Genomic DNA, 24,387 nt, shown 5'->3' with positions numbered 1-24,387 from the left:
ACGGCTCCTCTGACCTTAAGGATCCACAGAAAGAGAGAGAGAGAGCACAGGTAGGAGAAGCTATTCAAATGAGGCAAGGGGTCAGGTTTCAGGAGGCTGAGTCTATCTTCATGATGTCCACTGTCAGCAGGTTGACTGACACCTGGGTAGGCCACACCCAAGGGCACAGTAAGAGAAGGGGACCCACACAAGGCACTTCCATAGGAGATTCTACCCTAAACAGGGCAAGGGGTTATATTACAAAGGAACAGGTGAGCGTAGCTTCACCCATGGGGCTGTAGCAAGACACACCCATGCCCAAGACACTGACCTTCGAACCCAAGAAGGGTGGGGAAAGCTCTGCCACATTTCTGTGACTGAGCGCCTCAGCACCCGGCCGGGGAGTATGACTAAGTCACGTGTGAGGTTGGTCTCCCACATTGGGGCACCTGCTCCAGGGACACGGGGCCACACAGCCACACTGCTCAGCATACTAGGTAGGGGTGATTGGGAGAGTCTGGCTCCCAGGGGTACTCAGTAAGAGGTCAACCCTTGCCCTGGGGAAGGTGCCCAAGCCCAGGACTAGCCACATGGAACAACATGGGACCACCTGACCCTGGATACACTGATGGGTGTGCTTCTCAGGCACAGGCTCCCTCCACAGCTGAGCTATGTTTTGGTTCCTCTGACCACTGATGCTCTATCAGGAAAGGCCGAGACAGCACTTGGACAAGAAAGGGATGGGACAGGCAGCCTGCCCAGGCAGGAGGCCCTGGGAGAGAGCCTCCTTGGTGGGGACACACTGGGCCTGGTGCTGACAGGCACAAGATCAGGGCCATCTGGATCATCAGACACCCACTCGGGAAGCCGCTGCTCACCAGAACCTTCTGCAAGTTGCCATTTCTGCTTCTGCCTCTGGGGAAACTGCGGACCCTGCAGGTGTTCCCATCAAATCTGCCCACACTTCAGTGGGTCTTCAACGGGCCAACTGGTGTTTAAACTGGACCAGGCCAAGGTGAACAAATCCGCCTGTCCACAGACAGGACTTCCTCCCCAGGCCCCTAACCTCTCCTGAGGAAGGAGGGCCCTTGAGCTCGCTGCAAACACAGCACCACAGCAAACACACAGAGCCTATGAGGCGAAACCTGCTCCTTCATTTACAGACAGATGAAAAATTAAAACAGCGCAAATCAAAATCAAGGATGATCCATAAGGCACTCTGTGCAGAGGGAATGGGCTGGACCCAGAGGGGCAGGGCGCACACTCAGGTGGCCCAGGAGTGCCACCCGCCCGTGGCTGCTTCCCCAGAGGAGGGTGTGTGGACAGGCCCCAGGCATGATCCCAGGGCCCCACCGGCTACGTAAATGCTGGGTCTTCGATGCTGTGGTCGGGGTTGCAGGTGAAGGCGATGGTGATGGCGTACCGGGTGCCCCAGTGGACCTTCTCCACCCGGTGCAGGTTCTCAGACCCCGAGGTGAAGAAGGAGACTCGCCCTGGGAGAAAAGAGGGGAGAGGTGACCAGAGACCACAAGCGTGGCCAGCAGGTTTTTCACACAACACAGCAGCATGACCAGTAAACCTGGCTGGACATGGGACAAGGTGGAGACACCTCCAGCTCCATACAGGGAAGGGGCTACAGGGGCCTCTGTGGCCGGGCAGACTGCAGAAAAGGCTGCGTCCCAGGTGCCCCAGAAGCCAGTCCACCTCCAGGCCCCTACAGCCTGCCCACCTCCAGGTCCCCCTGCAGCCTGCCCACCTCCAGGCCCCTACAGCCTGCCCACCTCCAGGCCCCCCGCAGCCTGCCCACCTCCAGGCCCCTACAGCCTGCCCACCTCCAGGGCCCCCTGCAGCCTGCCCACCTCCAGCCCCCCGCAGCCTGCCCACCTCCAGGCCCCTACAGCCTGCCCACCTCCAGGCCCCTACAGCCTGCCCACCTCCAGGCCCCTACAGCCTGCCCACCTCCAGGCCCCCCGCAGCCTGCCCACCTCCAGGCCCCTACAGCCTGCCCACCTCCAGGCCCCTACAGCCTGCCCACCTCCAGGCCCCTACAGCCTGCCCACCTCCAGGGCCCCCCGCAGCCTGCCCACCTCCAGGCCCCTACAGCCTGCCCACCTCCAGGGCCCCCCGCAGCCTGCCCACCTCCAGGGCCCCCCGCAGCCTGCCCACCTCCAGGGCCCCCCGCAGCCTGCCCACCTCCAGGCCCCTACAGCCTGCCTACCTCCAGGCCCCTACAGCCTGCCCACCTCCAGGGCCCCCCGCAGCCTGCCCACCTCCAGGCCCCTACAGCCTGCCCACCTCCAGGCCCCTACAGCCTGCCCACCTCCAGGGCCCCCCGCAGCCTGCCCACCTCCAGGCCCTCCCGCAGCCTGCCCACCTCCAGGCCCCTACAGCCTGCCCACCTCCAGGCCCCTACAGCCTGCCCACCTCCAGGCCCTCCACAGCCTGCCCACCTCCAGGGCCCCGCAGCCCCCAGCTGGCAGTCCAAGACCTGGTTTCTCATCACATGTGGAGAATAGAGACCAAGTACAGAGGAGAAGCCAGAGAGGCTGCTCACCGCCACCTCCGGCCCCCTTTAGGTGGAGACCCAATGGCAGCCCAGACACAGCCCAGCTGGGTGTCCTCCCAGAGAACCCTGTGCACATCACTTGTGTGCTGAGACGGCCTGCGGCACGCCTTCACAGTAAGCCTGGGCTCTGGTGTCGGGAAGCCCTCAGAGGTTCCCAGACGTGGTCCGCCACGGGCCTGGCTCCAGGCTTCCCTCAGAGGCCACTGCCTCCCGTCTCTTCCTCTCCTGCGTGCGACTTGGCCAAGTCTGAAGAGGGGAGGAAAGTCCCCTGGATGTGCCCCGCACCCTGGTGGCCGATGCAGTCAGACTGCTTAGAACTGCAGACAGAGCTGGAGAAACCCTGTGCAGGGCAGGCCCGGCTCCTGCGGGCTGTTGATCCAGACCCCTTCACCGTGGAGACTGACTGTTCTAATGCCTTGCTGAGTTCCGAGCCTTGCAGTGAGTGGCCTGGAGACCCACGTCCGGCCTCTGGTCCTTGGTCTATAAGGTTTCTCTACACAAACCTGTTTGCACTCATGCAGAGAACTGCTGACATGCTGACCTGTGTGCCCTCGCCCAGGTTTCATAAAATGCAATCACATAAGCCCAGTGGGGGTGGCACACGTCTGTCATCCCAGCATCTCGGGAGGCGGAGGCAGGAGGAGCACAAGTTCAAAGCCAGCCCCAGCAACCTAGTGAGGCCCTAGGCAACTCAGCGAGACTCTGTCTCTAAGTGAAATATAAAAAACGGCTGGGAAACGTGGCTCAGTGGTTAAGTGTACATGAGTTCAATCCCTAAAGAACCCCCCAAAAATTAAAAAACAAGGGCTGGAGATGTAGCTCAGTAATAAAGTACCCTGAATTCAGTCTATGTCTCTCTGTCTTTCTACTCACCCTTCTCATACTGGCGATGGACCCAGGGACACTTGAAAAACTGAGCCACATCCCCAGCCCTTTCTTATTTTTTATTTTGAGACAGGGCCTCACTAAGCTGCCCAGGCTGGCCTGGAACTTGCAGTCCTCCTGCCTCCGGGTCCTGAGTTGTTGAGATTACAGGCGTGACCACTGTACCTACCGGGTTCATGCTTAAAATGTCTAAAAGCAAGACCTGCTGAAGAGCTGCAGTCCACGGTCCTGTGCACCCTACACCCACCCCTTCACCTCAGGGACAGTCGCCCTACACTGCAGGAGTCCTGCGTTTTCCCACAGAAGTGCTGACTGAGCTTCTGGGGGAACAGGCCGGCTGCACTACTGCTGCGCAGCTGGACAGACATCTGGCCAAACTGGTGACAAAAGACCGAGTAAGGCCAGGACGGAGCCAGCTGAACCTCCCAGCTAGAGGGGGAGGCCTGCGAGGGGGACTGCGGCCACAGCACTGTGTCCAAGAGCAGGCCCCAGCCCAAGCCCACTGTGGGTGATGGCAGAAGTGCTCACAGGACCAGGAGCAAAGGCCCATCTACAGCCCCAGCAGCTCAGGAGGCTGAGAAAGGAGGATCGCAAGTTCCAGGACAGACTCACCAAATTACCAAGATCCTGTCTCAAGATAAAACAAAAGGCTGGGGACGTGGCTCAGTGGCAGAGAACCTGGGTTCAATGTTCAGTGCCAAAAAGGGGGAAAGTGCTCCCAGTGGGCCCCTTGGGGGGAGGGGCTTGGCAGGCCCCTGGCTGGGCCAGGCACTGTCCAGGCTGTGGCCAAGGACAGCCCAGGCTGCCCACCAGAGAGTAGGCAAGGGAGGAGGGAGGCAGCAAACGGATCAGGAGAGCAGGTACAGAGAAACGGTCCCTCACAAGGAGGCTGTGCCTGGCACTGAGAACACAGCGGGTACCAGAGAGCAGGATCCCACGGACAGGTGGGCACCCCAGAGGCAAGACACGGCAGGCCAGGATCTGCTCACTTGGCCTGGAAGCTTCCGCCATGACCCCTAGGCTGCAGGAAAAGCAGTGTGTGTCCAAACCCTCTACTCTGTCCCTGCGGTGTGGCCTCCTCATGAGACCTCCAGCACCCCCAGAATGAACCCCAGCACCTCCCGTGGCTTCCCCCCATGGTCGCCCCGATGCAGGCGCATCCCTGGACCTGCCTGCCTCCCACTGTGCTGGTGTCCAACACCCAACAGACCCAGGTGGACAGACCCAGCTGACCTTTCCAGGCTCAGCACAGGGCTGGCTTTAGGACTGGGGCTGCCAGCAGGGGTCCCAGGCACCCCCAGGACAGAGCACCAAGGCCAGCCGGGCCCGGACACCCCTCCGGCGTGCCCACCTGGTGCAGCACAGCAGGCAGGGGCACTGTGGACCAGGTGGCTGCGGGCCATGGACTCAGGGCCTTCGGCAGGTCAGGTGCAGGCCCACTGCAGGACACCTACTGCCTCCCACAAGAGGCCCCTAAGGGCAAAGGAGTCCGCCTGGTGCTCCTTGTCCTTCTCAGACAGCCCTGCCCTGCGTGCCGTGGTCCGCCTCTCTGCACGGGCACCAGGAGCCTCAAGGAGGAAAGAGGCCCCCGGGTCCCGGCTCCTAGAGCCCAAACGGCCTGGGGCCTTCGGGAGAGCAGAGGCGACCCCCCATGGCCTGCTGTCCGCCCCTGCAGGCTGCTTCTCCCCTCTGCACGTCACTCAGTGCCCAGAGCCCCCTCCAGATGGGAGGACCAAGGCAGGCACTGTGCTGCTCACCTCCCAAGGGTCACCCACTGAGCGTGGGTGGCAGCCTGGGGCATTCCAGCCACCCCTCACCCAGGGTTCTGAGGGAGGAGGTGGGTGGGGCCGGGCAGGTGACCGCTGAGGGGCCACGTGTGCCTCACGTCAGGCGGGAAGCCTCGCCGGACGTTTCCACTCACTCTCTTGGTGTTGGAGATGGACACAGAGCCCCACGCAGCCTTCACCTGACCCAGATCTCCATGTCTGAGAAGGGCACTGAGCAGGTTCACACCCCGGGGGGCCTGGGACTCTGTGTGCCACAGTGATGCCACCCGGTGCCCGGCTCTGCCACTGACCTGCAGTGACCTCAAGCCACAGACACTGGCTTCCTGGTGTCACAGCAGCAGGTGGACCTGGACACCCCCAGCATCAAGCCTAAAATACAGCAGGCGCTCTGCGAATGCAGCACTGCCCGAGTGTAGTTGCCCACCCATGGCCCACACACATGCACAGGGGTGAGGTGGTCACTGACTAGGCAAGGCTGACGTCCAGGCCCTGGCCTGCTGGCCAGCCTGTGTGTCCTACCTGCTCTTGGCTCCACTGTCTTGTTGGCCCCTTCCTCCATGAACACGAAGCGCCCTCCGCCGAAGTCCTCCAGGTAGTCGGAGAGATAGAGCAGCGAGGTGTAGTCGAAGGAGCCGTAGGTCACCTGCGGAGGAGGTGGGAAGGAGGCTCAGGAGGGAGCGCCCTTGGTGTCCCCAGTCCTGGCCCCAGGCCAGTTTCTCCGTCCAGCGTGGGAACCTGCAGAGTGCACAGGGTGGTGCCGAGCTGGGGCCTCCCAGGCACCAGGCACCTGAGCAGTGGGTTCCAGCAAAACACAAGCTGAGGCCTATCAAGGAGCTGGTGGGCGGCTCCCGCGGGAGGTGCGACCAAGCAGGAGGGCCGGGTCCAGAGGAGGCCACTTTGCTTCCCTCAGGTGGGGGCAGGCCCAGACTTTTTTCTTTTTTTTTTTGGTACTGGGGATTGAACCCAGGAGCTCTCAACCACTGAGCCACACCCCCAGTAACCCCCACTTTGTGTGTGTGTGTGTGTGTGGTGCTGGGGATCGAACCCAGGGCCTTGTGCATGTGATGCAAGCACTCCACCAACTGAGAGGCCAAGGAGAGACCCAGCCAGGGAGGTGGGCAGGGTGTGAATTCGTGAGCAAGGGGAGCAGGGGAGGTGGCCAGGAGGTAAATGTTGGGGACAGCACATCACCTCTCATCTCTGTCACTGACACCTGGGAAACTGTCCCTCCACTTAGGGTGTGCCCTGACGCCCTGGAGAAAAGGCCCAGAATGTCAGGACATAAACGCTGCAGAGCAGATGCCTGCGGCCGAGCCCAACAGCCACGCAGAAGGAAGCGGGCCAGGCTGGCAGCCCCCCGGGGCCCACCTTGTCCACGTGTGCATGCCAGTACTCATCGTGAGCTGTCCGGGCCTCCGAGCTGTTCATGCGGGAAAAGAAGGTGGGCTTCGTCAGGTACAGCGAGGACACGCTGATGCCAAAAGCCTTGGCGATGGTGAGCTGCACCTTCTGCCGCACGTCCCTGAGAGGACACAAGGTGGCCTTCAGGAACAGCTCGGCCAGTCCACGGGGATTCTCTGTGGCCCCAGAAGTGAGGAGATACCACAACACTGCTGGAGCCCACGGGCCAGTTCCCCCTCTTGCGGTCCCAGAGCAGGCCAGGCCTGGAGGAGGTGGGGTCCCGAAGGCAGGAGGAACCCTGCTGCCAGCCCACCCTGCAGCTGAAGACGCCACAGCAGCATCCAGGGGGACCCCAGGCCCCGAGGTGCATCTGACCAGCAACGAGGCTGCAGGCCGTGCAGACCCCAGGAGCCCAAGCTGGGAGAGCAGATAGGAGTGGGCTGGACAGGCTCACCCGTGACTCCAGTGTCCAGACACACCAGCCTACACCTCCACCTACACACCCACACACACCCTGCCGGCACACCTAGGCACACACACCCCGCCTGCACACCTACACACACACACCCCTGCCTGCACACCTAGGCACACACCACACACCCTGCCTGCACACCTACACACACACACCCTGCCTGCACACCTACACACACACACCCCTGCCTGCACACCTAGGCACACACCACACACCCTGCCTGCACACCTACACACACACACCCTGCCTGCACACCTACGCACACACACCCCGCCTGCACACCTACACACACACACCCCTGCCTGCACACCTAGGCACACACCACACACCCTGCCTGCACACCTACGCACACACACCCTGCCTGCACACCTACACACACACACCCTGCCTGCACACCTACATACCCACACACCCTGCCTGCACACCTACACACACACCCTGCCTGCACACCTACGCACCCACACACACCCTGCCTGCACACCTAGGCACACACACCCCGCCTGCACACCTACACACACACACCCCTGCCTGCACACCTAGGCACACACCACACACCCTGCCTGCACACCTAGGCACACACACCCCGCCTGCACACCTACACACACACACCCCTGCCTGCACACCTAGGCACACACCACACACCCTGCCTGCACACCTACGCACACACACCCTGCCTGCACACCTACGCACACACACCCCGCCTGCACACCTACACACACACACCCCTGCCTGCACACCTAGGCACACACACACACCCCTGCCTGCACACCTACACACACACACCCTGCCTGCACACCTACATACCCACACACACACCCTGCCTGCACACCTAGGCACACACCACACACCCCTGCCTGCACACCTAGGCATACACACACACCCCTGCCTGCACACCTAGGCACACACACACACACCCTGCCTGCACACCTACACACACACACACACCCTGCCTGCACACCTACACACACACACCCCTGCCTGCACACCTAGGCACACACCACACACCCTGCCTGCACACCTAGGCACACACACACACCCTGCCTGCACACCTAGGCACACACCACACACCCCTCCCTGTACACCTAGGCATACACACACACACCACTTTCTGCACACCTAGGCACACACCACACACCCTGCCTGCACACCTAGGCACACACCACACACCCCTCCCTGTACACCTAGGCATACACACACACCACTTTCTGCACACCTAGGCACACACCACACACCCTGCCTGCACACCTACACACACACACACCCCCTGCCTGCACACCTACACACACACACCCCTGCCTGCACACCTAGGCACACACCACACACCCTGCCTGCACACCTACATACACACACACACCCTGCCTGCACACCTAGGCACACACCACACACCCTGCCTGCACACCTAGGCACACACACACACCCTGCCTGCACACCTAGGCACACACCGCACACCCCTCCCTGTACACCTAGGCATACACACACACACCACTCTCTGCACACCTAGGCACACACCACACACCCTGCCTGCACACCTAGGCACACACCGCACACCCCTCCCTGTACACCTAGGCATACACACACACACCACTTTCTGCACACCTAGGCACACACCACACACCCTGCCTGCACACCTAGGCACACACCACACACCCCTCCCTGTACACCTAGGCATACACACACACACACCACTCTCTGCACACCTAGGCACACACCACACACCCTGCCTGCACACCTAGGCACACACACACACACCCCTCCCTGTACACCTAGGTATACACACACACCACTCTCTGCACACCTAGACAGGCACACACACCACTCCCTGCACATCTAGGCAGGCGCACACACACACACACCCCTGTCTGCATACCAGGCACACGCAAACACCCATGCATACATACCTAGGCACACACACACACCCCTGTCCATATACACATCACACACACACACCCCGTCTACATATACACAGCCTTCGTGAATATCACTCCCACCACAGGGATGAACATTTCTTTTCCAAGATGGCAACGTGCATACACACCTGTCTACATACACACCACACACACCCCTGCCTGCACACCTAGGTACACACATGCACAGGCCTACCTGAGCTCACAGTCACACACATATATATCTTTCTACTCACACCTACGCACTTCGTATAAACCTGTGTATAGCACATGCACACACACACGTGCACACCTTTGTGCACAGTACATGCAGAGGTACATGACACACACACCTGTTCTGTGCACACACAGCTGCATGTGCATATGCGGGTGCGCACATATGCATGCCAACCTACACGCCCACATGTGCTGCCCACATGCGCAGTCCTCACGCACACATAAAAGCACCTGCACTGCGTCCTGAACCTGCTCCAGGCATTTAGCCTAAGAGCAGCTGCACACAAGTCCTCGCACATTTCCAGACCCCCATGGCTCCTTCAACGTGGGTGCCACAGGCCAACAGTGCTCCTGGACACAGGCTCCCACCAGGGGGCCGCATCATGCCCCCATTGACTGGTCATCTTGGAAAACGAGTGTTCTTCCCCGAGGCGGGGGTGACATTCAAGGAGGCTGTGTGGACTGCCTGTCACATCAGGAATGCTTCCAGCCTCCATTGGGTGGGCAAGTGTGTACCAACATCTGTCACCAACCACGGCACAAGAAGGACTACAGGAATGTCGTGCTCGGCTGGCTTAACTTTCCTGATTCTTGTTCACCCTCAGGTACCAAAGCTTTGCAAACAGCATTTGACCAAAGTCTGGACTCAATGAAAGACCTAAAAGTCTGTGATATTCTCCAATCCCATCTTCACACCAACGTGTCTCCACGCAGCACTGACCAGCCAGCCGCTCCCCAGGACAGATGCTGCTCTTCCCCAGACGGCAGGTCCTGCTTCTCTCTGCAAGCCCTGGCCCTCTCCCTCTACCCGTCCCGTGGCCTCTGCAGGCACAGGCCATGTCACCCACCCCTTCCGTCTCAGAGCCCTGCTTCTCAGTGTCCATCATGGTGGCTGCTGGCCACACAAGGAGGACCCATGCTTCCGCCCTCAGTCCTCCTGGTTCTGCTCAGGGGACCACAAACCCCCTGATGTCCACCAGAGGAACAGCAGTGAGAAAACACTGGACTAACCTGGGGACCGTGCCCCCCCCGTCCCTGCCTGGCAGCCAGGTAAACTGGAGTACGGCAGGTGCCCTGAGGAGGACGTGTCCCTGGCAGGAACCTTGCCCAGCACCTGGCACAGCAGCCCAGGGGTGCTCTCGGGGACCGTCCTGCAGCTGCTGTCACACAAACAGCTTTCTCCTCTCCGCAGCTGTGCCAGGTTCTGCTTGGGACCCCGAGAACCCCCAGCAGCAGCCACCTTTACAGCTCTCCCTCCCTGCTCTCTGCAGGCCTGAGAGATGCACAGCCAAGGTGCAGCAGAACATGACACTCGGCCTGCTCCCCTCCCTCTGCATACTCATCTGCATACTCTGCATACTCACGTGATTTGAACTCAAGACATCAAAGTGCTACTGTACACTTCCTGTGTAAACAGGTTTATGCACACCAGCAAAAAGCACACTGCACAAAATAAACAAGTGAGGGCCAGTGGCCCAGCTGGTCATCTCAGAACAGTCACAGGCTGGGCCCTGGGTGGACCACACACAGGGCCCTCACACAGGAGCCACGCACCCACTGGTCACCTGAGGACAGCCACGGCCTGGGTCCTGGGTGGACCATGCACAGGGACCTCACACAGGAGCCACGCACCTGCTGGTCACCTGAGGACAGCCATGGCCTGGGCCCTGGGTGGACCATGCACAGGGACCACACACAGGAGCCACGCACCTGCTGGTCACCTGAGGACAGCCACGGCCTGGGTCCTGGGTGGACCATGCACAGGGACCTCACTCAGGAGCCACACACCTGCTGGTCACCTGAGGACTGTCACGGCCTGGGCCCTGGGTGGACCACGCACAGGCCCTCACAGAGGAGCCACACACCTGCTAGTCACCTGAGGACTGTCACGGTCTGGGCCCTGGGTAGACCACGCACAGGGACCTCACTCAGGAGCCACGCACCTGCTGCCCACAGGCTCTGGGATGGTGGGGTCTGCTAGACTGGCGTCTACTAGCTGTGCAGGCAACCAGGCCCTCCTCTTGCACCCTGGACCCCAGCCTGGGTTTCCCTGAGCAACCATTTCCCTGGAGATATGGAAGTGGAGGGTCGGCTGTCTCCAGGCATGGGCTGAAGTTGTAGGTGCCCCGTGTTCAGGGGCTGGAGCCATAAGGGCACAGAAGGGGCCTCACAAAGCCATGCAGGCGCGGGGGCCATACCCAGATCCATTCCAGGGAGCCACACTATGCCCCGTTGTGCCCCGCACACTGTTGGGCTAGCCGTGGAGAGGGCTGTGGGACCTGCCTGCAGCATTTCCTGCAGCCCAACGTGGGTCTTGACAATCCCCACACAAAGGCTCAGGTTTAGAAGCTGCAGGTGGATGAGCTGCCCCAGGATGACACTCAGGGGCGTCTACGGAGGAGGCCTCCCGCAGGACTGGGCCGCAGGGCCTGGGTTTGCTCCTCCCCCCACGCAGCCCACACCTGGGCAGAGTGCTCTCTTGCTCACCCAGCCCTTCCTCCACCTTTGCCCGAGGTCTCTGGGGCCTCCTCCTTACCTGTACAACTGGAAGTCCTCTTCAGAGAAGATATTTTGTATTTTATCTCCAAAGTATCTGTGAAAAAAATAGCAAATGTGACATCTACTAGACTTTTCCTGTGTCCTTTGAATTCAGTCTTCCCTCAAACTCAGTGGCCACTCCCTGGAGGAGAGCCTGGTTATCCTGCAGCGACTCCCATTCCTGAAGTGATAACTGACGTGAGAACTGAAGGGGACAGGAACGGAGCAGGGAAGCCGGCCGTTGGCAGATGGGGCACTGGTCGAGGCCAGGTGAGTCTCCTGGGGGCTCTGGCCTCACCTCAGCCCCCAGGCCCTTCTGCCTTGCCTCTCCCGCTCCCAGCGCCCTGATGGCTCTGATGTCTGCACACACCCATAACAGGATGGACTCAGACTGCTCTGTGGCTCCTGGACCAGGACCCGGACAGACCCCAACTCCCAGGGGCACCAAAGCAGCTCTGGCCCCTGCAGCATCCTGGGTGAACACACCAGGATCACGCCCAGGCACTCACCACCCTCCCTCTGCTTCTCACCTGTACAAGTTCACGAAGTGCTTCCCCACAGACAGGGCTCCTGAGTGCAGGTCCAGGATGGACGCCTAGAAGAGAAGCCATGGGGTGGGGGGCAGTGGCCACTTCCAAAGCTGCCAGACAAACCCACTCCCCGGGCCACCTCCGCGGGCCAGCTTCCTAACCCCGCCTCATGACAGTGCTCCCTGACCAACACATCACTCCCTGCTGCCTGACACTCTGGGGTCAGCCATGGACACGTTTCCCAGAAACCTCTGTGCACGCCTGTGTGGGTCCCAAAGCCACCGGCTCCTGCCCCGCTCCTCCTTCCTTCTCTCCCTCCTTCCGCTCTGCAGGGAAAACTGGGCGCGCATTCAACTGGGTATGTGTGAAACATAAGCACACAGATAAGATCTGACCTGCACACTCCATGGGACCCTCAGGACCAGACAGCAGACATGTCCTTCACCCCAAAGTGCCCTGCAGCCCTGGCGGGCACCTGCAATCAGTCTGAGGGGAGGCAGAGGCTGGGCTCCTGGTCTGTGCTCTTTCTCATCCTGGTACCAGTGGCATACCCTGCTGTTGCCATGCCAACAGCCTGCTCCCTCTTGCTGCTGTGGCGTCCACTGCATGGACGTGCCGTCCTCCCCTCAGTGGCCAGGGACTCTCTGGCCGGGCTGGCACACTGGAGCTCGGCACACACTGGCTTAGGTGCTCACTGCTCCTGGATGAGCACCTCACGGACTTGCTGGGCATGCCCCCGCTGCCTACTTCCGAGTCCTTCCCATTCTGGAGTGGCCACCAGTGCTGACCATTCTTACCTCACCTGTGTGCATCCCTCTCCTCAGGACTACAATGACTGGCCCAGGGTGTAAATGCAATGGGGGCTGAATAAATGCTCGCTGAACCTCCACGCAGCCACCTGACCAACTGGGTGCAAGATGAAGCCCACGGGAGGCCCAGGAAAGAGTAAAGCACCAGTCCACCCATACACGGAATTTAGTAAATCCCCAACTGGACTAAACTAAGGTGCAAGAAGAGAGCTACAGATGTGCCATCACAGAAGTACTCTGAAGTTCTAGAAAAGTCTGACAATTAATCTTCCCAGATGTCTCAGATGTGCCATGACCATAACTCAAGCTGTTACCCAACACACAGGAGGCCTGACCCCAGGACAGGGCCACACGCTGAGCACCAAGCACAGTGCCGAGGGCCAGGAGCTGCCTGTCCACAGGACGTGGCCTCGGGGCTGCAGCTGCAGCTGTGGAACCATGCTGGAGGCAGAGTCTGCACCTGGGAGGTCGCAGGGTGGTGCGTCCTTGGGACACTCGGGGGAAGGTCCTTCCTCGTCCTTCCAGCTCTGGGCCATGCAGCCCTTAGCTCAGTCCAGCTTCAGGCCTTTCTCCTCCTTCCCAGCCTCCCTCTGCCTCCCTCTGGGGAGGACACTATCCTTGGGTTTAGGGCCCACCCTGATAGTTCAGGATGACCTCATCTCCAGGTCCTTCATTACATCTGCAAAGAGCCTCTTTCCAAACCCGGTCACACACTCGGGCTCCAGGTGACACACCTCTGGGGGGTTGACGCCTGCGCAGCAGCTGACAGGCCCCGGGGGTCTACAGAGCCTCAGGCTTGAAGGCGGCAGAGTCCCCTGAGCACCCTCTGCTCATGGGCTCGGCCTCTCTGGGCAGCTCCACAGCTGTCCTGTCTGTGCTGCCTGTCACCAGCCCCGCACACTCCTGACTCTTCCCGTCCGCTCCCTGCCTTCCAACCTCCCCATCCCACCCCAGGATCTACAAGGCCAGTGAGTCCTGAGCCGGCTGTGGCACACCTTGAAAAGGCAGCAGCAAGGCCCAAGGACACTGTCCTCCCCACACATGGTGCCTCCAAGCACCCATCAGGAGCAGCTACCACAGTCAGTGCCAGGGACACTGTGGAGGACCCAGCCAGCCCACCTACTGGTGGTGTCACAGAGGGGTGCCTTCCCCCACCCCAGGGAGAGCAGAGTTAAAGGTCAAGAGAGAAGTGGGCAGGGGCTGCAGCCAACTCACCCCTCCGTCGGATCCTCCCAGGGAGAGGCCCTTCTCGGCTATACTGTGGGGAAAATGATTTAAACCAGAATTGAGTGACTGGAATCCTGTCTGAGGTATCCAGGAACACGAATCAGTGTGATCTGGACCATGTCCCCAGGCTCTGCTGTGATGTGTAAAACCCACGCAGACCAGAGCCCTCAGCCTTCAGAGCAAGTGAGGACACTGTCAGGTCCATGAAAGTGACTTAGGAACAAAGCACCAAGCAGCGACAGAAACATCCATCAGGCACCCACGGAACCGCCTGTCAATCAGCAGGGTCTCCTGGCCAATCCTGGATCTCAGCCAGTTCCCCAGACCAACTTCATTGGGACAAGGGACTCTAAAAATCTCTTTTCCTGTCCCAAGTCCTTCCCTTCCTGCCGTAAGCCCCATAAAATGCCAGTCCGCTCAAGCCCCCTCACGGTTTCTCCTCAGACCTCTTCCTATCTGCTCTGTCGGTCTGAGAGAGTTCCGCCCAGGGTGGGGGGAATCTCAATAAAGCCCTGCTCAGCGGCCCTTTTAAAACCTGCCTCCTTTTGGTTGCTGCCGTGGCCTGACCTTACAGACACTACCACCTCCTGCGCTCAGGACACAGGGCTTGGGCACAGGGGCTTGGCAAGAAGGAGGTCAGAGGGCCTCAGCAGCCTTGGTGGACCCAACTGACCTGCTCCCAGGCAGGTGGGGCTTGGGTGACCACAGCTCAGGAGGGGAAGAGGCCCTGCAGGGTGGGGAGGCAAAGACCTCCTGTCAGCACCTGGACCAGAGAAGACCCCCATCAAGAACCAGCAGCTCTGACAGACATTTCGAGGTCACCGGGGACTCTGACCCCTGAGTAAAACACCGGTCATCCCCACAGAGCAGGAGAACGTAGAAGAGGTGCGCTCCCTCCGGGGACTCGCAGCAGGACACTGCGGGGACCACTCCTCACACTGAGTCTGAACACTGACTGGACATCAAAGCTTCCTTCCAAGGTCTTCTTTAAAAGCAGGCGATTCCGAGAGGGACAGGCTCTGCGGAGATGAAGCCTGGCCAGATGACAGCAGACCCGGAAACAGGATCTGGGGACCTTCCCCAAAGCAGGGGGAGCAGTCTCCAGGCAGGATGGCCTGGGGCTCCCTGGACAGCTGTGGGCAAGCTGCCCTGAAGGGTAGGCTAAGCCTCTGGAATGTTCTGTCAGAAAGGACAGCAGGGCCATGGCTTTCACTTGTGGGAAGCAAGTAACTTGTCGTCTCCCCTTGAAAGCACTTGTCTGAAGTCTGCCACCTCCCACCCGTGGCTCAACCCTGACCGGGGTGCCTGGACAGAGCACTGCAGCATGGGGTACCTGCGAATCCGCTGTGCTTCCTCCCGGGTGATGACAATGTCGGTGACACCCCGGCCACACTTCCTGGGGGTGCAGCCTAGAGGGAAACAGGCAGGGTGAGGAGATGACTGCTAAAGCCACTGTCCCGGGACAATGGCTGGCAAGGCCCCTCTAGAGACCCAGGGGGGCCAGTGTGGCCAACGTTCCGCTTAAAGGGGAACTTCTGATGAGCAACATGCGGCTCAGTGAAGCACACCCTGCCCACAGCCTCAGCTCCGTCCAGGCCCGTCCTGGGCTTCCAGTGGCCCCGTGATGGACAGGTTGACCAGCCCCAGGAGGCCATTTGTGTCCCCAGACTCACACCACCTGCATTCCTGAGCTACGCTGACCACATGTCTGAGCACTCAGGCTCCCTCGGGAGGCCCTCCAAGACACCTGGCAGAACTCCTGATTCTAGCCATGCCCTTCCCCAGGGCCCTGACAATTCCCACCAAGTCCCTCTGCCTCTCCCTGTCCTGGTGACCTGCACTGCTGAGAGGGAGGCGACCGAGAACTCAGGGGAGCCAGGGTGAACAGAGGCAGGTGGTGGAGGGGGCCAGGGTAGACAGGGGCCAGGGAGGTAGGTGGGGCCCAGGTAGATGGCGAGCAGGAAGGTAGATGGGGACAGGGTTGTGGTGGACAGGGCTGGGGTGAACAGGGACGGGGCAGTGGTAGATGGGTCCAGGATGCAGAAGTGCATCAGGTGTGAGCCCAACAGGTGATCAGTCCTGTGTTCTGGCAGCAAAAGGCAGGGCCACGCCCTGGACCAAGGTGAGCAACCTAAGGATATATCAGGCTGGCTACAATTTGCTTTTTTTATCCCTTTTTCCTTCTTCCTACTCAGAAAGTGAACCTAGAACCTGGAAATGGAGCCACCATCCAGGAACCACATAAATAAGTAAAGGCCATACACCCAGCACCAGCACCAGGCTCGGGCCTGTGGGGCCTTCCTCTGCCCTTCACGTAACAAGAGCAGATTCTTATGTGAACCCAGGGGCACTTTACCACACACAGACCCACATCCCCAGCCCTTTTCATTTTTTATTTTGAGGCAGGATCTTGTTGAGTTGCCGAGGGTCTCACTAAATTGCTGAGGCTGGCCTCAGACTTGCAATCTTCCTGTCCTAGCTTCCTGAACAGCTGAGATTATAGACGTGTGCCACTTCTGGCCCCATGAGCTTTTAAAATTCAAAAGTGTGGCCAGGTGCAGTGGTACCAGGTACTTGGGAGGCTGAGGTGGGAGGATCACAAGTTCAAGGCCAGCCTTAGCAACTTAGCAAGACCCTGTCAGAAAATACAGATAACAAGGGTGGGCGTGTGGCTCAGTGGTAGAGCACCCCTGGTTCAACCCCTAGTGCTGGGAGGGGGGTGCCATATACACACATGGTGCTGGGGCACTTGCCTGGCTTGTGACCTGGGTTCAATCCCCAGCACACAAAACAAAATCATTGTTGAAACTGGGATGTCAGAGGGAAGAGTGCTAAGATTCAGAGCAACAGTGACGGGGGACCGTCACCCTACTGACCTCAGTGGTCATTTCACTGACCTTCTTCCAGGGCCACACCTGCCTCCTCTCATCCCACTGGGTGGCAGGAGTTCGGGTTCATGTGCATTTCAATGGACCCCTTTGTAGGAGAACTTGGCAATCTTTTCTTGGTTCAAGTCCAAGGCATTGAATTAAAAAAAACAAAAAAAAAAAACTAGTTTTTCCAGGCACTGTGGCACTGCCTGTAACCCCAGTGACTCAGAAGGCTGAGGCGAGGGGATTGTCAGGAGCTGCCATGGATGCAGCCATCTTTAAGCCCTGAAGTCCCAGGGCACTGACCAATCATTGCTTCAGTCTGGCAATAATTAATAGTGCCTGGTCAATAACTTGGGTGTTACCCCAGCTCGGACAGCAAGGCTTGGCTCCAGGTGTAGGCGTCACCCACAGGGGATGAGCTACACTCACCTGTTCCTTTGTAATCCTACCCCTTTGCCCTTTTTGGGATAGAATGTCCCATGGAACCTCCCTTTGTGTGTCCCCTATATAGGAATAAAGAATTCCGGCGGCTCACTCTTTCCACAGAGCCTCAAGGGCACAGAGCCATTTCTGGATTATTGAAAAAGGCATTTCTGTGTGTTTGCGTGCTTTCTTTGCCATTTTCTTGAGTTATTGGAATAGTCAGATTTTGTGAACCCAGCATTAGGTCCCCAGCTAGGACGGATGGCGACAGAGGATCACAGGTTGGAGGCCAGCCTCAGCAACTCAGTGAGACTTTGTCTCCAAACAGAAAATGAAAGGGCTGGGATGTGGCTCATGGGGGAGTGTGGCTCAGTTCAAAGTGTCCCTGAGTTCAATCTCCAGTACTGCAAAAATATCGTAATAAAAAATATCTAATTCTGTCCTGAAAAGCTAGTCGCGAGTGCTAGGTTTTAAAAACTGAGAACACATCTGGGTGGCAGAGAATGTTCAGGAACGTGCAGCAGTCAGGGAAGTGGCAGGCCCTGGTGTGGGCCAGCCCTGTAAGACGTGTGCTCTCCAGGGTGCTGACTGGCCCGCAGCAGCAGGCCTGGATCTGCTGGGGTTCCTCTGGGCCCCGCGCCTCTCCAGCCTCCCACCTGGGCTGGCTGCCCCTTCGGTGCTGGGTTGGGGCTGGGCGGTGTGCTGGGTGGGCCCTCTGCCAGGGGCCTTCTTGTTACCACAGCTTCTGTGTATTTTCTGGCTCACCTTTATCTTCCCCACCTTGCCACATCTGTGACTTCACCACAGGCACCACTGGAACAACCAGACCAGGGACACTGCCTCCGCTCCCAGGGCAGGCAGTTCCAGTGGACCAGGAGGGACAGTCGCCTGCTGCCTGGCAGCTTATAGCTTGAGCCATTATTGTCCAGCAATGGCCATGAAACAATGCACAGAGGCCTGTGGCTCTCAGAACTGCCGTTGGGCTGGGGGCACCATACCTTCAAACCTCCGGTGGCCATCATAGTCTTCAGAGCAGGGCACCTCGATGAACCTGCCTGCCAGGACCTCGCCACGATGGGCCAGGGCCTCAGTGACACCATCCTCGGTCCCCAGGCTGCTCCAGAGCAGGAAGGCAGCCAGCACGAGGCCAGCCCCCAGGCCCACGATCCTTAGCCACGTTTCCCTTGGCGTCTCCCGCGGTGCACGCTCCTTTTTGTTCCTGGGAACAGAAAACACAATCACTGTTACCGGACCACAGTTGCGTATGCTGAGAGTGCAGACGGGGGCAGCCTCCCACCTGTGCTGGTTGAACACGTCACATGGCTGTGTCCAGGCTAGCCTCTGGTCAAGAAGGGCCCGTCCCAACAAACAGATGGAAAAACGTTCAACAGCTCTTGCAATCAAGGAAATGCAAACCAAAACCAAACTGAGATTCCATCTCACTCCAGTCAGAATGGCAACAACCAAGAATAAAATAATAAATGCTGCACAACAATAAATGCTGGTGAGGTTGTGGGGAGAAGGAACACTCGTGTACTGCCAGTGGGGCTGCAAACTAGCACAACCACTCTGGGGTGGTTGGGACACTCCTCAAAACACTAGGGACAGAACCACCACATGATCCAGTATCCCACTCCTTAGTATCTTTCTAAAAGGTCTAAAACTGGCATACTATAGCGACAGACCCACCCCAATGTTTATGGCAGCACAATTCACAATAGCTAAATTATGGTGTCAACCCGGAGGCCCATCAATAGATGAATGGATTACAAAACTGTGGTATGTATACACAATAGCATTCTATTTGTCATTAAAAAAGGTCAATGTTTTCTCTCGTGTGCAGAAGCAAGAGTAAAATAAAAGGAAAGGGAGAGGGAGGGATAGACTATCATAAATATAAAAGGAAGGTCAGTACTGAAGAAGGAAATCAAGAGGTAGAGAGGAGGGATGGGGTAGGGGAGGCAATGCAGAATGAGTTCTTAAAAACTCATGTCATAGGCTGGGGCTGGGGCTCACTGGTAGAGCGCTCGCCTGGCATGTGTGACTCACTGGGTTCGATTCTTAGCACCACATATAAATAAAATAAAAGTCCACTGACAACTAAAAATTTTTTTAAAAAATACTGTCATGTGCATATGTAAATACATCACAGGAAATTTACCTTTATGCACAGGTGGAAAGCACAGATCAAATATAAATTAGCTGGGCACAGTGGCACATGCATGTAATCCCAGTAGCTCAGGAGGCTGAGGCAGGAGGATCTCAAGTTCAAAGCCAGCCTCAGCAACTTAGAGAGGCCCTAAGCAACTTGGTGAGACCCTGTCTCAAAAATAAATAAATAAAAAGGGCTGTGGATGTGGCTTAGTGGTTAAGTGACCCTGTGTTTAAACTCTGGTAACCTTATATCTATAACTTAACCCTAACCCTATGTACACACACACACACATAAATAGATGAGAGAAAGGAAGTCTTATAGAGCAGAGGAAGGAGAACAGGGGAGGGAGGAAGAATAGGAAGGAAAAGGGGAATCATGAAGTAAAATCAAATTCCATGCATGTATGACTTTGTGGGGATGAACACAATTACTATGTAAAACTATAAAGCTCTAAAAATAAAAAATAAAAAGATGGCCCATCAATCCTGAGCTGCTCTGGGCACTTTCCCAGGGTCAGGGAAGCCAGAGATGGGAATGGGAGGAAGCCCACCATGCCCCACTCCTAAAGAAGCAGCTGGGGCTGGGTATGGCCCCTGACCATCTGACCAGGCAGGACTGACCCTGTTTGGTGATGGGAGAGAAGATGGAGTGACCCCCAGTGGCACCCCTGGCCCACCCACAGAGCCCAGTGTGAGGGAGCACCCTGGAATTCGAGTCTCCAGTCTCCACAGGTGGCCAGGAGCACAGGGCACAGCACAAAGGTCTGCCAACAAGAAGCCTCCCCACAGCCCAGGGCTGACCATGGGGTTCAAGCAGTGCCAAGGTTGTATGCCAAGGTTGTGTGCATGTGTGACAGCCTTCATGGGCCAAGGCCTGGACAGACAGTGGGCAGGAGGGACAGCACTTGCTGCGACAGATACACCTGTTCCTGAAGGGAGGGGCCTCCCGCGTTCCCTCTTCCAGCTCTTCACAGTGTCACGTGAATGACTCGTGGATCCCAGTGAGAAGAGTTCCAAGGTGGAGCAGCAAAGTGAGTTGTGGGTACACATGGTTGTTTTAGAAAGGGCCACAGGTTCCTCCAGGGGTGTCTTCGGGGCTCATGAAGATTCCCCCATCCATGAGAACTGCCTCTGGATACCTGGCCTCTGCTGATTAGACCAGGCTGGACAGCTGACCCCCGCCAGGCCCATATGTCTCTGCCCCTGGAACTCTGTGCCTGGCAGGGAGACAGCCAGGCCATCCAACAGCAGGCAGCTGGATGCTTAGGCTGCAGACTCAGCAGCAGGGACCAAGTCACCCCAGGTGCAAGACAGACAGCTAGGAAGGAAGGGAGAGGCAAGGAAGCTAGGTCTGAATGCGCCACCACCCTGGGGTCTCCTGCTTGGGGTGAGGTGACTCAAGGTGCACCCCAGGGACCCTGCACAACATAGGAGGGAGACAAGCAAACAACACAGAGGGGCTGCTCTCCGGCTCCTGGCACAAGCTCCCCTGGCCCTGGGCTGCACAGCCTCACAAAGACCATCCTAGAGGGACAGGGCTTTGGAAGCCTTGGGCACACTCCCCCGAAGTCATGCAGGGGGACGTCCTCACTCCTTTCATTGGTCTGGCACAGAGCCCAGACCCCGCCGTCCACATGGCCCTGAGCAGAACAGGCAGGAAGAAGTGGGGGCCTGGGGGCCCACGGTCCAGAGCAACAGCCTGCAGCCCATGTAGAGGCTGGGCATGGGGTGGTTTGCAGGCAGGTGCCACAGGAACCCAGGGAAATGCAGCAAGAGACTCCAAGCAAAGGAAGGACCTCTCCTGCAGGGTGTGGAGGGGTGGCTCGGCACTGCTGGGATTAAGTCAAGGGGGCCGTGAGTGCAGGCAGGGGCAGGCACACCACAAACAGGGGGTGCAGCTGCACACCTCAGCCCTTTCCACTTTGGGTCACAACACCCTCACTGTCTCCTGAGTCACAGGTTTTAAGAAACACTGTAATAGAGGCCCACTCACAGGCTTCAGGCAGGGAAAAAGAGAGCAAGCATGCTCCCTAGAAAGGCTGCTTCAGTATGAGACGTTTCACAACACAAGAGGATTTTTAAACAAAGAGTATGGGCCAGGGTGGGGCCAGGGAGACCACCACTCTGGATGGGCTGCATAAGAGGAGGTTACCCAGGGACCTAAAAGACATGGCCAGGCGGGGAGGGCATTTCCAGGGCTAGTGGTGAGCTTTTCCAGAGCCCAGTTACCCTGCCAGACATAGGCCTCCTGACCCAGGAAAAAGGGCCAGGCCCACACCACACTGAGGGAGGAGTTTCAGGACACAGCTTCCTCCCATTCCCAAACTTGAATGTCTCCTTTAGAGTCAGGACATTTTTTTTTCTTTTTCGGGGGTACCAGGGATAGAATCCAAGAGTGCTGAACCACTGAGCCACATCCCCCATTTTTATATTTTATTTAGACAGGGTCTCACTAAGTTGCATTAGGGCCTCGCTAAGTTGCTGAAGCTGGCCTCGAACTTGTGATCCTCTGTTCTCAGCCTCCCAAGCGTTGAGATTACAGGTGTAATGCCACCAAGCCCAGCTGTCTGTTTTTTAATATATAGAGATGTGTTTATTCTTCTGGGAAAACAGTCAACAGTGAATGAGTCTGTTTCCCACTCAGACTTGTGAAATGCCTGTCCGCTTTCGGGGTAACTGGTAAACTGACATGTATGCCTAGCCACCCACATGCACCCTGAAGTCTCAGGGTACCTTTTAACTGGGCAGGGAATCCTTAGGGTGAAGTTCTGAGCAATGGATTAAATTTCAAGGTGCTTTTCTACCTGGGTCAATACAGCATTCTACACTCACCCTTCATTATGAACAGAAGTTGTTACTGTTTTAGACAGTTGACAAGTTAACCGGAATTTTAAAATTTATTAATTGAATAACTTCAATATTATCTCAGAAGGACAAAAACAGATGTATATTTGTACTTGAAATATTCTCTCGAGGAGATTTAATTTGGGGGGGATGGAGGATATGCCTACATAATCTGTATGTTATTCATGCTTAATAAAGTTACAGTTGCCAGCCAGCATGAGGCATTTGAGATCTTACTAGCAAAATCCAAGAGTATCTGAGGCAAAAAAAGAATAAAAATCTTTTCAAGAACAAACGATGGGTTTAAGTTACTGCAACCTAATCTAAGCCTTAGTAATCTTCCTGACGTTTTCTAACTGGTGGTTTCAATGTGCAACTTGTCAAAAGAAAGGAATCAGTTCCCAGAAGAGCAAAAACAAAAACAAACAAAATCGTCTCATGCATGTAAAAGCCCTCTCACCCTCATTACTAACCAGCTATCAACTCTAAGTTTAAGTCCTAAGACCACACCACTCGTTCCTCCATCACTAGGACAACCCTGAACTCCATGGGAAGGTGGACTTTATGGTTTACAGTGAAGATGTACAGACCAAACTTCCAAGGTTGTAAAGATGGTGTTCACCCTGAGAGGACAAAGCAGGTGGCCAACAGCTCAGCTGACAGGATGCTCCTCCTCCCTTTCTCCACCTCTCTAGGGGGTCTGTAATCCATACTGTCTCAATGCTGCTCCCCACTACTTTCTGGCTGCCCCCGCATGGCATCTTCTTGGGGGCCAACATGTGCAGTGCTCCCAGTTTGCCGCACAGGGGAAAGAACCCAGGGTGCGAACCCAGGGTGCTCTACACTGAGCTACAATCCTAGTCCTTTGTAACTTTCATTTTGCGGCAGGATCTTGCTAAGTTGCCCAGGTTGGCCTGGCACTTGAGATACTCCTGCTTCTGCCTCACAAGAGCGGCATGGAGAGCAGGGGTTTTTGTTGTTGTTGTTTGTTTGTTTTGTGGTGCTGGGGATTGAACCCAAGGCCTTGTGCATGTGAGGCAAGCGTTCTACCAACTATATCCCCAGACCTGGGGAGCAGTTTTGAGATGACGAGGACACACTCTCAGGCCTTGATGCCTCTCCCTATGGGATCCATCCCGAGCCAGGGACACAGGAACAAGGTTAAGGTTCTGGCAACCCACAAGCCATTTTTGCTGAAATGGGAATGGCTGGGGCATCAGGGTGAGGAAGCCAGTACCGCCGCCAGGAGGCCTGGCCTGCAAATCAGCGGTCAGTGGGGCTCAGAGACCTTGCTCAGTGAGAGCGAACCTGTTCCTGCGTTGCAGCGCCAACGGCGGTGCTCGGAGCCTCGGGCAGCAAGCGTGCTCGAGCCGGAGCACGCGGGACTGCAGCGGCCGGCCAGCAGGACGTCGCAGGCCACGCCCGGACACGCCCAGATGGGTTCCGCCTGGCTCACGCCCACCTCGCTCGGAGAGGCGCCGAGCTCGCCCTAGCAGGGCCCGCCCCTCGCCCCGTTAGGCCCCGCCCCTTCCCGGCCGGCCCCGCCCCCGTCCGTCAGGCCCCGCCCCTCCGCCCGCGGCCTGCTGCTTTCGCGGTCCGGGTACCTGCTCGGGCGCCGGCGCTCTGCGGCGCCGCTGTCCGCGGCCGCCCTGGGCGCGCTCCTCCGCTGAGGAGCCATCGGGCCAGGCTGCCGCGGAGTCAGGACCGACGAGGAGTCGCCAGCACGGGGCGAGCGCCTGGGCCGGGAGCGGAGCGGCGCGGAGAGGCGGGAGCGACGCG

The 24,387-nt window shown here is 57.9% G+C and overlaps 1 protein-coding gene across 2 annotated transcripts; it reads right to left on the bottom strand.

Moving 5' to 3' along the window:
- Positions 1–1,113: 1,113 nt before the first annotated feature.
- Ogfod3 (2-oxoglutarate and iron dependent oxygenase domain containing 3) lies at positions 1,114–24,385 on the bottom strand. 2 transcript variants are annotated; one of them, XM_046463152.2, is made up of 10 exons: positions 24,213–24,385; positions 18,609–18,829; positions 15,648–15,723; positions 14,303–14,345; positions 12,279–12,343; positions 11,747–11,803; positions 6,586–6,739; positions 5,737–5,860; positions 5,508–5,586; positions 1,339–1,472 (listed from the first exon to the last, which is right to left on the bottom strand). In XM_046463152.2, the coding sequence occupies exons 1-9, from the start codon at positions 24,284–24,286 to the stop codon at positions 5,519–5,521; spliced, it is 882 nt and encodes a 293-aa protein (XP_046319108.1). In that variant the 5' UTR covers positions 24,287–24,385; the 3' UTR covers positions 1,339–1,472; positions 5,508–5,518. The 2 variants fall into 2 exon arrangements, with proteins under 2 accessions (XP_046319107.1, XP_046319108.1); XM_046463151.2 differs by lacking the exon at positions 5,508–5,586 and having other exon boundaries at positions 1,114–1,472; positions 24,213–24,381.
- Between the last annotated feature and the right edge of the window lie 2 nt (positions 24,386–24,387).

Source organism: Marmota monax, unplaced genomic scaffold, assembly GCF_021218885.2.
Source record: "Marmota monax isolate L192 unplaced genomic scaffold, Marmota_monax_Labrador192_F-V1.1 WCK01_AAM20220418_F8-fsc00220, whole genome shotgun sequence".
Lineage (NCBI taxonomy): Eukaryota > Metazoa > Chordata > Mammalia > Rodentia > Sciuridae > Marmota > Marmota monax.
The sequence above is the reverse complement of the archived record's forward strand: the minus strand, read 5'-3'. Positions and strand labels throughout refer to the sequence as shown.

Bases quoted from the DNA above. Each gene is read 5' to 3' on its own strand.
- Ogfod3 (XM_046463151.2), bottom strand. From the start codon at position 24,286: ATGGCTCCTCAGCGGAGGAGCGCGCCCAGGGCGGCCGCGGACAGCGGC. The intron at 18,830-24,212 runs GTACCCGGACCG...TTCTGTTCCCAG, and splicing joins GAGCGCCGGCGCCCGAGCAG to GAACAAAAAGGAGCGTGCAC. The intron at 15,724-18,608 runs GTATGGTGCCCC...GTTTCCCTCTAG, and splicing joins TGGCCACCGGAGGTTTGAAG to GCTGCACCCCCAGGAAGTGT.